Raw genomic sequence first — 14899 nt, forward strand, 5'->3', positions numbered from 1 at the left:
CCGCGATCCTACTCGACGAGTTTGAGCTCCAACTCGCCGAGTCTCCTCACAAAATACCAAAAATACTATAATAAATAATACCTGGGAATCCAGGCTGTTACCACCGGGGCTCCCCAGGGTGAGGAACTCGGTCTGATGAATCCTTTGCTAAGCAGCTCATTGAGCTGGCTGGACAACTCTTGCATTTCTGCTGGCACTTGGCAATATGGGAACTTAGCTACAGGGGTAGCTCCGAGGATTAAGTTGATGCGAAAGTCGACTTGGCCCTCAGGAGGAATTCCCATAAGCTCTTCGAGAAAGACATTAGGAAAGTTGCAGACTTCGGGGATTCTCTCGATGGATTTAACCTCATGTTTCTCATTTACAACATGGGCTAGGAATGCACGACACTCCTTTCGCAAAAGATTTTGGGCTTTGATGCTCGAAATAATGCAAAGGTTTGAACTGAGTTTATCACCATAGATAATGAGTGATTCTCCTGAGGGAGGATTGAAACTGATAGCTTTTTCGAAACAAAGGATATCATCATGATTAGGGCTCAACCAATCCATGCCAATGATGACATCGAATCTCTTTATGGAAACTAGCATAAGGTCGATGGGAAAGGAATGATCGTTTAGGGTAAGGGTACATCCATGGAATATATCGTTAGTGCTCTCTTTCTCACTATTAGCCATTTCGACGGTAAATGTTTCAGTTAAAGATTGAGGTTTATGTTTGAGAAGATGTTTGAATGCATGACTGACAAAACTTCTCTGCGCACCAGAAGGAGGAACGTACCCATGACAATGGTAGGATCAACAATTTCCTCCTCTAGCCCCATCGCTAGAACTCTCCCATTGTTTCCAGTTGTTGCTGCCTTGGGGTAATTTCTCTTGTAGTGCCCGACCTTGCCACAACCATAGCAGGCCTGACCGACACCTGCTCCAGATGCCTGATTGGTTGGTTGGGCTAGTGTTCTATAGTTTCGAGCAATGTGACCTTTCTTGCCATAGTTGTTGCATAGCATATCACGACATGGGCCAGGAATATGGTGATCATAACTACACTTGCTGCACCAAGGGAGGGTACCAGTATATCCATTGGTAGTACGTACCCGTGACAATGGTAGGATTAACAACTGCCTCCTCTAGCCCCATCGCTAGAACTATCCCATTGTTTCCAGTTGTTACTGCCTTGGGGCAATTTCCCTTGTAGTGCCCGACCTTGCCACAACCATATCAGGCCTGACCGACACCTGCTCCAGATGCCTGATTGGTTGGTTGGGATGGTGTTCTATAGTTTCGAGCAATGTGACCCTTCTTGCCATTGTTGTTGCATAGCCTATCACGACATGGTCCAGGAATACGGTGATGATAACTACACTTGCTGCACCAAGGGAGGGTACCAGTATATCCACTGGTAGGTGCTTGAGTTGCAGGAGTAGTAGCAGGAGTAGTGGCAGCGTGGACTGCCACGGTATGTTGTTTCTTGGAAGTCTCCTGTGAAAACTGGCCCTTTCGCTGCTTCCAAAATTTTCTTTTCTTGCTACTTTCTTTCACTTCTTTGGGAGTGGCTGTTAGTTTATCCAGATCAACCCCGTGATCTGTGAGAGTCTGCACCAAGCACTTGGCGCTATCAAAAGTGTTTGGCCTGGCAGCCAAGACATTCCCTTGAGTTGGGGGCGTCAATCCCCAAATGTATCTCTTTATCTTCTTGCTTTCCGGGGTGACCATTCTTAGGCAAAGAAGTGCTAGGTCTTCAAACCTAGAAGTGTAGGCAGCAATATCGGAACCCCTCATCTTTAGGTTCCAGAGTTCGTGCTCCAGTTTTTGCATTTCTCCCCGCGGGTAGTACTCAACAAGCATGAGCTCTTTCAAGCTCTCCCAACCCATAGCATTTGCAAGCAGCGAATTTCACCTTGTTAGCTTCAGAGCAAGAACAAATCTCAAAGATAGACTCGATCTTCTCGAACAATCGATTCAAGGCAATAAAACCTGCATTGTCGTTGAATGGTGTAGGTTTCGCATTCATGAAGTCTTTATAGGAACACTCCTTCTGGTGTCCCTGACCACCTTCCTGATTTTGGGGATGGATACCACCTCCTGGCCCGCCAGAGCCGCCAGGGTTCATCTGCGACATTGCGGCAGCCACAACAAAAGTAACGGTTGCCTGAAACATAACGGGATCAAACTGAAGAGGTGGTGGTGGAGTATTGTTGTTCTTTGAGATAGGTCTTTTCTTTGGAGGCATCTCGTTCTAAAATGATCAGGAAGGAGAGGATGGTAAGTCCACTGAATTGAATCAAGAGATATGAAACAAGATGTATCTCTATATGATAGATAAAGTGTTCTACTAAGTGATAAGCAGGAAGGAGTTACTAAAGCAAGTAAACTATTGCTAGGAAAGAATGAGTAGCAACACTTGGAATGAATTTCTACAATGTATCCTACTTTGAATAAAATACTCCTATAGTATTTTATATTGAAGGTTTCGTTTTATCAATTTCTTTTGGTAGGAATACTTGGTAAGTTTTAGGCCTGTTGCAACACCACGGTCACTCCCAAGCACATGTTGGTCATGTCTCGAATGAATATAGTTGATCAGGCTATATTGACCCTAGACATGATTACAAAACTACCCAAGCTTAACCACAGTGTTCAAAACCCAAATACTTTTGTTTGGTTCTTTTCACGATACGGTTTCTGGTATGTAGGTATACTTTTATACTTGGAGTAAAAATACTTATATTTTTAAAGTATACTTCTAGTTCGGATCACTTCGTCCCCTTAGTGTTTATAATTGTATACCATGTAAGTTTCGGTATACTTAGTTCACTATAAATAATCGCTCTGATACTAATCTGTCACACCCTCGAATCGTCAGAAAAACAATGGCGGAAACGTTCGGGGGCGGCGATGCCACACGTAGTATCACAACAATCGTATCATAGCAATCAAAGTAAACACAACCATTACATTACAACATGAATATTTACATCTGCTTGAAAACATAGTTTGTACATAACATTATATAAGCGAAGATAAAGATGAGACTCCAAAAATGCTCCATCTTCTCCAAAACCTGGCTAGATACCTGTCTATCGTTGTCCTAAGATACAAGCGGTTTTGAAAACGTATCAGCATAAAGCTGGTGAGTTCATAAGCATGTTTTTGTATTGAAAACTAGTCAATGAATTTGTATATATGCTTTCTTTACATTATAAGTAAATATCGTTTGCATCGAAAACCGTTGTTACCATGTTCTGAAATATGTACGCATTTTTACTAAGAAAATCCAATATTTACTAACATGTTTGTTGTTTTCTGTATGAAAGGTACGTTCTGTTTGAAAACCCTGGCTACCACTAGTTTTTAATGTATGATCATTTAGAAACCGTGGTTACCACCAACATGTATAGTAGTTTTGTTTCTTAAAATAAAACCAAAGATTGTGTCCCTGGAATAACCTCTAGTAAGTAGATAAGTAGTTTTATTACTTAAAATAAAACTATAGAAGAAAGAAATCTCGTAAACAATGATTAGTTTATACTTATTGTGAGTCGTATAACCATACCAATTTGACCTATAACCTCCTTGACGTTCTTCAGGCGTCGTACGATTACAAAATTTGTCACCCCAGGCGTGCCCACCTAACTGTTGCTAACAGTTCATGTGTGGGATTGTCGGTCCCGAATAGATCTATTCACAAATTCCACGCTCTCCCTCTAGGAGACTCTGATTATACTACCGGTGAGGATTTATTGGTACCCCGAGGGGCAAAAACAAAGACAGTCACACAATCCTGGATTAACTAGTTTACATGTTGTTTGGTTGTTCTCAAGTTCGAAATCGTTTGTATCGGTGTAGAGTATAAATAATTATACATAAAATAATTATTTAGCATGATACTCTAGTTTTGTATTCGTAGTAATGGATAAACTAAATCTGACATAGTTTATATATTTGAATCTCTACTGATATTGAAATCCCAAACTATACCCATTATAATTTGAATGTTTAGTCATGTTCATGTACTGTTTTGAAAACTATGCAATTATAATTAGAAAGCATCTCTTATGCTCCTCGTAATACAAAAGGGACAAATGTATCTAAATGTTTGATAGAAAACAGTCGCAACTGAATCAATTTTTAAGTTATGAACTCACAATTTCTCGTAGGATTCCGAATGTTCGATAGGTTATGAGCGTCGAGTGTCAACTGATGTTTTGTACGCGTGTGGGCCCTATTAACATATATTGCCCAGATATGTATTAGATCGAATATTCCATGACTAATCATAATGGAAAACCACCCTAAAGGATTGGAATCACTAGAACTAAGTGTTCTATGTCCCATACTTAGTGATCTTTACAAGTTTAAGGCTAAATATGAGCATTAGAGTGGGTGTATAGCCCTAAAGGTGAGTATGAGGCCAGGGTGTGCGGCCAGACTATGTGTACGTCTGCACACAAGAGTGTGTGGCCGTACAGAGTGTATGTGTAGCCGTACACAAGAGTGTGCGGCCGTACACTCCTCGTTTGAGCCCAAAATGTTGATTTTTGAGGTGTTACAAGTTCCAAACCAAGTCTAATTTCGAATATAGGGGCCAAACTCTCACTTTGGAGGGTATTTGAGTGTGTGCGGCCACCTTTTGAAGGTGTGCGACCGCACTCCTTCAAAGGATGAAGAACACGAAGAACATGCATAGTTTTAGACCTAGATTTAGGTATTTTACCTGTATAAGAAGCTAGATGATGGTGTTAATCACGTTTTTGAGGTCCTTAGAGTGTTCTTGGATAAGATTTTTAGAGAGAGAAAGTAGTGTGCAGCCAAAGAAGAAAAAGTGAATGAAAGGGGGTCCTCTCCTCTATATAGAGTCGAGTGTGTGTCTGGGGGTGTGTGTGCGGCTGGTTGGCTGCACACTCGGGTGTGCGGCCGTACACAACTACTTTGGTGTGATTGGCTCGATTTTGTGATGCTACACACTTTCTAATCTTCCTTAAGACTCATTTCTAGGTTATACTAAGTCTAAAGCACTCATATGGACCCATAATTTCGCTAAAAGATGATAAATTCGAGTTTAATATTGATTAACGGATCAATTTTACAGGGTGAAAGTTTCAGGTGGTCACACTATAAGTTGGTGAAAATATAGATCATCATGTATAATAGAAATGCGAAAAAAATGAAGCAAAAAAAATGAGGTTTGGTGCTCAAAAAATCGAAAATAAGAAAATTTTGTAGCTTATCGGTAGCTAATTAGCTACAGATTAGCTACGGAGTTCTAACAAAGTGTGTATTCCGTAGTGAATCCGTAGCTAGTTACCTACATATTAGCTACTGGATATGCTTTCCGTTAGAATTCTGTAGCTAATTAGCTACGGATTAGCTATAAATTTTTCTTATTTTTGATTTTTTGGGCACCAAACTTCATTTTGTTTCACACCTCTATTATACATGATTATCTAAATTTTCACCAACTTATTATTTATAAAGTCATGTGCACCTTCGGAATCAAGTATTAATTTCACGGTTTAACATTGTAATGTCTATACTTTTCATCGACTTGTGATGGGTGATGTTTGTATATGTATATTTATTTATATACACGAATGAGTTGCGGTATATATATATATATATATATATATATATATATATATATATATGTATGTATGTATGTATGTATGTATACGTGTTTGTTAGTATTTTGTATGTGAATGTATTAATAAAACTTATAATATTAAACCATTAAACGAATAATGGATCATGTAGGTGCATAGTACCTTACGGACGATATTAATAGTTATACGTTGGTGAATATATGGATAATCATGTATAATACAGGTATGGAAAAAATGAAGCGGAAACAACGACGTTTGTGCCCGAAAAATCGAAAATAAAAAAATCTATAGCTAATAAACTACGGATTATTCTTATTTTCGATTTTTCAGGCATCAAACATCGTTTTTTACGCTTCGTTTTTCTGCACCTCTATTATACATGATTATCTATATTTTCACAATCTTATAGATATTAATATCCTTCATAAAGTCATGTGCACCTTCGGGATCCATTACCCGTTTTATGGTTTAACATCTTAATGCCTATAATAATAATAATAATAATAATAATATGTAAAAGACTATCAAAAAAAGTTTTAATACTCGAATAATACTAAGAATAACAACAACTAGATATGTTGCCCATGCTCCGCATGGGCCATGTGCGTCTAATTTGAATATCGTTTTTGTTTATAGATTAATATACATTGTTGTTAATTGTTTTATTTGACTTTGGTGAGGGTAGGAAAAACCAAAAAAATTAAATATGATGATCAATATAGAAAAATTATAGCAAAAGAAGCAAATGACAGATGTAGAAAGTGCAAGGGTGAAAAACCCGGGTTTTGCCCTATACCGTTTTTTATGAAAATATGTAAATTTTTTTACTTTAATAACGAAAAGTGTCAAAATGGCTAAAGAATTAAAGGGGTAGAATTAGCAAGTTTTTAGAAAAGGGACCAAAGCTGTTAAACTGTTAAAGTTTTGTGGCCAAACTCTGCATGGGTCGTGTTCGCTTGATTTCAATGTCGTTTTTGTATATAGATTGATAGACGTTCTTGTTAACTGACTTTGGTGAGGGTAAGAAAGAACAAAAAAAAATTAAATATGATGACCAATATAGAAAAATTATAGCAAAAAAAGAAAATGACAGACGTAGAAAACACAAGGGTGAAAAACCCGATCTTTGCCTCAGACAGTTTTTTTATGAAAACATGTAAATGTTTTGACTGCAAGGACCAAAAGTGTCTAAATTGCTACAGAATTAAAGGGGTAGGAATTAGCAACTTTTTAGCAAAAGGACCAAAGTTGTCAAACCGTTAAAGTTTTGTGGCCAACTTTAAATATTAAAATATTCCTAAGAAATTTAAAAATTTTGATTGCAAGAACCAAAAGTGTCAAAATAACTAAAGAATAAGGGCCAAAATTAACAAAAACCATCCAAATTAGTATTCATAATTTAGGAGATTTTTAATATATATATATATATATATATATATATATATATATATTTATTAAAAATAATAATAATAATAATAGAAATAATAATAATAATAATAATAATAATAATAATAGCGGAAATGGAAGTGGTTAAAAGTAATACCAGAGAAAGTTACCATGGATGTGATATTTTTAGCCAAGTGGTAGCGTCGTCTGTTATGTTTGAAATGTACCCAAGTTCGAATCCTAGCACCATTTTTTTCCTTTTACCACTTTAGGGTTTCAAATTTTTTTATCCGCCTCCGCCTCCATTTTAGCGGCTCTCCTTCAACAAAATTTTTTAATCTCACTTCCGTCTTTCTCCTTCATTCGTTTTTCTTATTCTCTTTAACTCACACCTCCCGCTCACGCACTCGCACTTCCCACCTCCGACTACGTCAAAGTTACTTCTTTCCGCCACCGCTGACAACGGTGTACATCGAGTTCGCTGTCGTCTTCTTACCGGAGTTACTTCTCTCTGCCACTGCCGGAGTTCAGTCTTTCTTGCTATTATCATCGCTTCGTCCTCACCGTATCTGCTTGTCATCGCCGTCATCTGCTAGCCATCCCCATCGTCTTCGACTGTCACACACAAAACTAAGTTAAAGATCTGAAATAGTTTTTGATAGTTGGAGTCGACAATTGCTCTCAAACACTATTCCCTAATAGTTTAACACGCTCCATAGAAACCGCGCATCTACTCCATATGGCAGTACAGCCCTGGCCTCCCATCTCCGGGTCTCCTATTCGTCACCATCTCTGGTTGTCGTTGATGATGTTGATAGCGATTCCGGGGATGTGGAGGCTGGGATAACACGAAGTAACAACCCAATCATTCTGATTTTCAGCTTGTGGACACAAGATGTGAAGGTAATTTCTATAAGTATTTCTTGTATCCCAATTTGACACTTATTAGTTCTAAATTTGTAGAAAATAGCTGCCTTTAATACACCATCTTAATTCTTGAGGTAACAATCGTTTTCCCTTGTTTCGTTGTTCTAATGCTTTCACGATTATCAATAAAATATATTGATTGCTTTCTTGAAGTTTGAATATCTATACTCATGTTTTCCACATGCATGTGTTTTGTCCTCTTTTAATGTCATAATACTACTTAAAATTTCAGATCAATGTATCCCCTATTTCTTGTTCACTTTTTTTATATACACTAATTCTTTAACTTCAAAATTGTACTTAGATTTTGATTATATCTTGTTAATCTATATATTATTAGCCCGCTTGTTGATGGGCCCTTTTGTCTTTAGCCTATTAGGGTTTTTGTCTAGCTAGTATTTATATCTGCTTTATTCTTTGTAGTCTTTATACTTTTCTTTGAGAACCCTTGTAATTTCTCTTTGATAGGGTTACTGTAGTATGCCATTTTCGTTTATTGTCACTGGTATTCGTTTTTTTGATGTGTTGATTCGTTATTACTGTCGATTTGTTGCTACTGTTGATCCGTTACTGTTGTTGGTTCGTTGCTGTTGTTGGTTCGTAATTGCTATTGATTCGTTATTCAAGTGATTCCTTCTGCTAGTTTGTTACTCCTTTCATTCTCAGATTGTTATATTGTCATTGTGGTTATTCATTCACTATCAACATGACTGGAAAGGATGATTCCCTTCAGTCAATCAGTACTCGTTTGGATGGAAAGAATTATATGTATTGGAGTTACGTTATGAAGAACTTCCTTCATGGGAAAAATATGTGGGGCTATGTCACGGGGACTAAAGCCAAACCCTCAGTGCCTCAAACTGAGAATTTTGATATGTTGCTTGATGCTTGAGAGACTGATAACTCCAAGGTTATTACTTGGATCAATAACTCTGTTACTCAGTCCATTGGTATGCAGTTGGCTAAGTATGACACAACAAAGGAAGTTTGGAATCACTTGGAGAGATTGTATACTCAGTCCAATTTTGCTAAACAATACCAGTTGGAATATGATATTCGTGCCCTTCAACAGAATGACCAGAGCATTCAAGATTTCTATGATGTTATGTCTGATCTTTGGGATCAATTGGCTCTTACTAAATCTAAAGAGTTAAAAGATTTTGAGCCTTACATCGCTAAGAGGGAAGAACAATGCTTGGTTCAGTTCTTGATGGCCTTGCATTCTGATTTTGAAGGTCTTCGTGGAACGATTCTTCATCGCTCTCCTCTTCCTTCAGTTGATATAGTTCTCAATGAGTTAATTGTAGAAGAGACTCGTATCAAGTCTCATGCAGATAAAGGGTTTAAAGCAACCTCTATTTCTAATCCCGCTCTTACTGTGCTTGTTGTCTCCTCCAGTCAGTCTTGACAAACTTCAAGATTTGCTTATGATGAGTGTGCATTCTGCAAACAGAAGAATCATTGGAAAGCTCAGTGTCCATTGTTAGTCGACAAGGGTAAATCTGGTCAACCTCAGTCAGGGCAACAAAATACGTCTGGTCTATAGAAGTTTCAGTCGCGTTCCTCTGGTACTCCTCCATGGACCCCTCATCCTCCATAGTTTGCTGCCACTGCTGTTCCACCAGTTGACACAGAATCTGTTGGACATATGCCACCATCTACATTGGATCCCAAGGTGTTTGAGAGCTTTAGACATTATTTGGCTTCTAATCCCACTACCATGTTTGCATCTATGTCTCATTCTGGTACTTCAGGTATTCCCTCATCTTTGTGGATTTTAGATTCTGGTGCAACCCATCATATGACTCCTCATTTGTCATCATTTACTTCTTTGTTGGAAATGTCATCTATTTATGTTAAGTCTGCTAGTGATACATCTATGCTAGTTGTGGGTGTTGGGTCTGTCTCTGTTTCTCATATCACTCTTCCTGATGTTTATTACATTCCCAAACTTACTTTGAGCCTTTCCTCAGTCAGTCAGTTATGCAAGTCTGGTAACTGGGTGTTCTTTTCTGATTCCGTCTATGTTATACAGGATCAACACACCAGAAGGTGATTGGGATCGGCCGTAGGGTGGGGGAACTATATGTCTTGGAGGTCCTCAAAGTATCTGTTGTTGCTGCTTCCAGCATTGATTTATCTTCTTTTCGTTTGAGTCCTTTGTCGTCTAAGTTGTATCTATGGCATTCTCGTTTGAGACATGTGTCTGTATCACGTTTAAATTTCTTAGCATCTAGTGGTTTTTTGGGTCATTTAAACTCTTGTGATATTTCTAATTGTAGTGGTTGCAAACTAGCAAAATTTTCTGCTTTACCCTTCAATAAAAGTATGTCTTGTTCTACTGCTCCTTTTGATATTATTCATTCTGATGTGTAGGGTCCTACACCAGTATCCACAAAGGGTGGGTCAACCTATTATGTATCTTTTATAGATGTTTATACTCGATATACACGGGTTTATCTAATGAAACGCAGATCTAATTTCTTTGATATTTACAGCAATTTTAGAGCTCTTGTTAAAACTCAACATTTGGCTGTGATTAAGTGCTTCAGGTGTGACTTAGGAGTGAATATACCTCTAATGATTTCACTCAGTTACTTGCTTCTGATGGTACCATACACCAGTATTCGTGTACTGGCACTCCTCAGCAAAACGGTGTAGCAGAACGAAAACATCGTCATATTGTTGAGACTTCCCGCTCATTGCTCCTGTTTGCGTAGGTCCCTAGTGCCTTTTGGGGAGAAGAAGTCCTAATTGATGGGTATGTGATTAATCGTATCCCTACTTCATTGAATTCAGGAATATCTCCTTTTGAGAACTTATATGGTCATCTACCAGACTACTCTTCCTTACGAGTTTTTGGATGTACTTGTTTCTTTCTTCGTCCTCATGTTGAAAGGAACAAGTTGGGTCCAAAATCTACTATTTGTGTATTTTTGGGGTATGGTATTGGTCAGAAAGGATACCGTTGCTATGATATTGTGAGTCAGAAGTTATATGTTTCCTGACACTTTACTTTTTTGGAACATATTCCTTTCTACTCGATTCCTACTACAGCCCACAATGTAACAAAGTCTGATCTTCTGCGTATTGATCCTTTTAATGAAGATATAGAGGCTCAAGACCCATCTATTCCACATGATCCCTCATCTCATGACACACCCACTTCTTCAGAGGGTGCCTCGACTCCACCTGATCATCCGATTGTTGAATTTGAGGATCCACCTCCACAACCACTCGTCAGGAGATCTTCTAATCCTGTCAATCCACCAAGCTACCAGATTTTTCTTACTCTACATATTTAGGACCGTTTGCTTCATTTATAGCAAGCATCCATCATATGTCTGAACCTGAATCAAATAGAGAAGTTGTTTCAGATCCTCTTTGGCAGAATGTTATGGCTGAAGTACTTACTACTCTTCATCAGACTCATACATAGGATTTGGTTTCTCTTCCTCCTGGGAAACATACGATAGGTTGTCATTAGGTGTACAAGATAAAAACAAAAGTTGATGGTTCTGTTGAACGATATAAGGCTAGACTTGTAGCAAAAGCGTATTCGCAACAGTATGGTTTTGACTACGAGGAGACATTTGCTCCAGTTGCAAAGATGACGACAGTTCGTACTATGATTGCAGTTGCATCCATTCAACAGTGGAATATCTTTCAAATTGATGTCAAGAATGCCTTTTTGAATGGTGACCTTCATGAAGAGGTTTATATGAACCCTCCTCCAAGAATTCAGCACCAATTGGGCGAGGTTTGTCGGCTTCGCAAAGCATTGTAAGGGCTCAAGCATGCCCCTCGTGCTTGGTTTGAGAAATTCTCCATAGTGATTACCTCTCTTGGATTTGTCCAGAGTAATCACGATTTGGCTCTGTTTGGTAGATGCTTGAGTGCAGGACGGATTCTTATGTCCTTATATGTGGCTGACATGATTATTATAGGTGATGACCATGGTGGTATTTAGTCTTTGAAACATGATCTAGCTCGTCGATTTGCTATGAAGGATTTGGGCTTGCTGCGTTATTTCTTGGGTATTGAGGTCACTCAGTCTAAGAAAGGGTACCTTCTTTCCCAGACTAAATATATATCTGACTTGTTTACACAGGCGAGACCTTCTGACAATCGGACTGTTGATGCCCCTCTTAAAACCAATGCATGATACTCTCCTACTGATGGCGTTCCTTTGTCCGATTCGAATCTTTATCGCATGGTGGTGGGAAGTTTGGTTTATCTCATAGTCACTCGTCCAAATATTGCTCATGTTGTTCATGTTGTCAATCAATTTGTTACTACACCTACCTCTGTTCATTGGAGAGCTGTTCTTTGTATTCTGAGATATCTCCATGGCACTCAGCTTCAGACTCTCTTATTTCCCTTGACGTCTTCTCTTGAGTTACGTGCCTATAGTGATGGTGATTGGGATGGTGATCGTCATGATCATAAGTCTTCCACTGGATATTGTGTATTTCTTGGAGAGTCTCTTATTTCATGGAAGAGCAAGAAACAGGATGTTGTCTCTAGATCTTCCACGGAGGCTGAATATCGTGTTATGGCTGTAACTACACGCCAGATTAATCTGGGTACGGTGGCTGCTTGTGGATATGGGAGTTTACATTTCTTCACCTACTCCCTTGCATTGTGATAATAAAGTGCGATACAAATTGTAAAGAATTCTGTTTTTCATGAGCGGACGAAGCACATTGAGATTGATTGTCATTTTACTCGTCATCACCTGCAGCTTGGAACCAGTTCGCTTCCATTTGTTTCATCAACCTTCCAGCTTGCAGATATTTTTACGAACGCTTTATCGGCTTCTCAGTTTCGGTTCTTATGTGACAAACTCTTAATGCTTATTGTTGCGGCATTGTGAGTTTGAGGGGGGATGTTAGTCTATATATTATTAGCCTGCTTGTTTATGGGCCCTTTTGTCTTTAGCCCATTAGGGTTTCTGTCTAGCTAGTATTTATATCCGCTTTATTCTTTGTAGTCTTTATGCTTTTCTTTGAGAATCCTTGTAATTTCTCTTTTGCTATAATCATATGACAATATTATCATATCTTTTTTATTTGCGATTTCTGAAAACAGTTTTTTTTTTTTTTTTTACATATAGGGTTTCTGGATTCTATTGATATCTTGGGACAAAATACAAGGAAGCAAGTCAATAATGTAAGTTTTTAACTTCCTTTAGTTATTCAAGAAATCATTTCATGGCTCTAATTTCAGTCTTTATTTAGTCTTTGTCGATTACAGAAAAATCTAAATATGATTAAATATATGATTTTCTTAATATGGGACTCATAATACTACTTCTTATTTGATCAAATTGTGTTCTTTGTGTTCAATCCAACACTTGTGGGCAAAAATCTTGCTTGAACAATCACCCTTGAGAGCATCATTTCTATGTTATAATCTTTCTTGTGTTGTTTTAATAATGTTGTCACAGTTTGAAGTTTAAGTGTTAAACTTGGACAATGGAATGAAATGTGTCAAACTTGGTATTATGGATGTTTTTGGTGTATTTTATATGGTATTCGAGATAAATGTGAATTGAATGTTGTATTTGACGAAAAATTAGAAAATTTTAAATTAATTAATTTTTTTTTAAATAAAACGAACTTAGCTACAGAATAGTTATGGATTTCTGTAGCTATTCCGTATCTATTTGAATCCGTAGCTATTTAGTTCCGTAGTTATTTCGTAGCTATTATGTAGGAAATCTGTAACTATTTATTTATGTAGCTATGGTAGCTACGGAAAATTCTATAGCTATTTCGTAGCAATTTCGTAGCTAATCCGTAGCTATAATTAAGCCACGGACCATTATGCTACAAACATTTTCTGTAGCAATTCCATAGCTATCCGCTTATAACTACAGAATAGCTACAGATTGTGATATAGCTATTCCACCAGTTTTCTAGTAGTGAAAACAAACCACCCCCATCCCTCCTAGTTTTTTTTTATTATTTGGAACCATCACAACCCGGTCACCACCACCGGCGGACCTTCACCCTCCTCAACGAAACACCACCATTCTCCTTTGACACCCACTATATCACCTTACAGGAATCTCCAAAAACCACCATTATTCTGCCACCAACAACCACATGCATCACACGGAACCACCTACACCACACCAACCGAACAACCCCCTACAACCCACTATATCAACTTAGAGGAAGGGAGAAGTATGGAGGGACTAGAGGTAGGTCATCTAGTGTTTGGATGACCACGATTGGTTCCAGTGGTAGGTTTATTTTTGAATGGAGAACTAGATGAAGAGTTGTGGTTTTTCATAGCAATGGTGGCAGTGGTAGTTGATAATTGTCATTGCCCCTCTACGTCACCGGCATTCGTCTCCCCTAACTTTGTCTATGCATGGATCTGACGGTGGTAACATCATAAGATAGAGAAAAGAGAGGCAGAGAAGTTCTCGATCCAGGTCTATATCTCGATCTAGATGAACTCCGATTGGTGGTGATGTTGATGGGTGACGGAGAGAGTGGAGGTTGATGAAGACCATATTTATGGTAGAGAAGTGGTGGTGGTAATCAACCAGATACAACCCATCAAGAACATTTTTTGGCAATAATAGTGGGCAACTATGATAGGGGAGGTGGTGACATCTTTCGATGATGGTGACTTTTTCCGGTAGATATTGAAAAAAATTATTGAAATCGTTTTAGCCTTAAGTGGTGGTTGTAATATCCCAAAAATACAGATAAAGTTTTTTTTAAATCATTCAAAACATACGATACCCATATCAAAATAGTCAAAAGTGTATCATAGCAACATGTTATCAGAGTACAAATTCCAAAAATATAAAAATGCGGAAACTATAGGGTAATGTGATACGATCAGGCCAGGTCCTTCCCTTTCGAACTGGAAGTACCTGAAACATAAACTAAAAACTGTAAGCACAAAGCTTAATGAGTTCCCCGAAAATACCACATACCATACAAACATACAACCAAGCATATA

The 14899-nt window shown here is 38.1% G+C and overlaps 1 protein-coding gene across 1 annotated transcript; it reads left to right on the forward strand.

Moving 5' to 3' along the window:
* Positions 1–8621: 8621 nt before the first annotated feature.
* On the forward strand, positions 8622–9323 carry LOC145002853 (uncharacterized). The gene is made up of 2 exons (XM_078962039.1): positions 8622–8765; positions 8874–9323. The coding sequence occupies exons 1-2, from the start codon at positions 8622–8624 to the stop codon at positions 9321–9323; spliced, it is 594 nt and encodes a 197-aa protein (XP_078818165.1).
* Positions 9324–14899: the final 5576 nt, after the last annotated feature.

This window comes from Lactuca saligna, chromosome 6 (assembly GCF_052625555.1).
Source record: "Lactuca saligna cultivar CGN05327 chromosome 6, ASM5262555v1, whole genome shotgun sequence".
Classification (NCBI taxonomy): domain Eukaryota; kingdom Viridiplantae; phylum Streptophyta; class Magnoliopsida; order Asterales; family Asteraceae; genus Lactuca; species Lactuca saligna.

Bases quoted from the DNA above. Each gene is read 5' to 3' on its own strand.
- LOC145002853 (XM_078962039.1), top strand. From the start codon at position 8,622: ATGACTGGAAAGGATGATTCCCTTCAGTCAATCAGTACTCGTTTGGAT. The intron at 8,766-8,873 runs GTGCCTCAAACT...ATTGGTATGCAG, and splicing joins GGACTAAAGCCAAACCCTCA to TTGGCTAAGTATGACACAAC.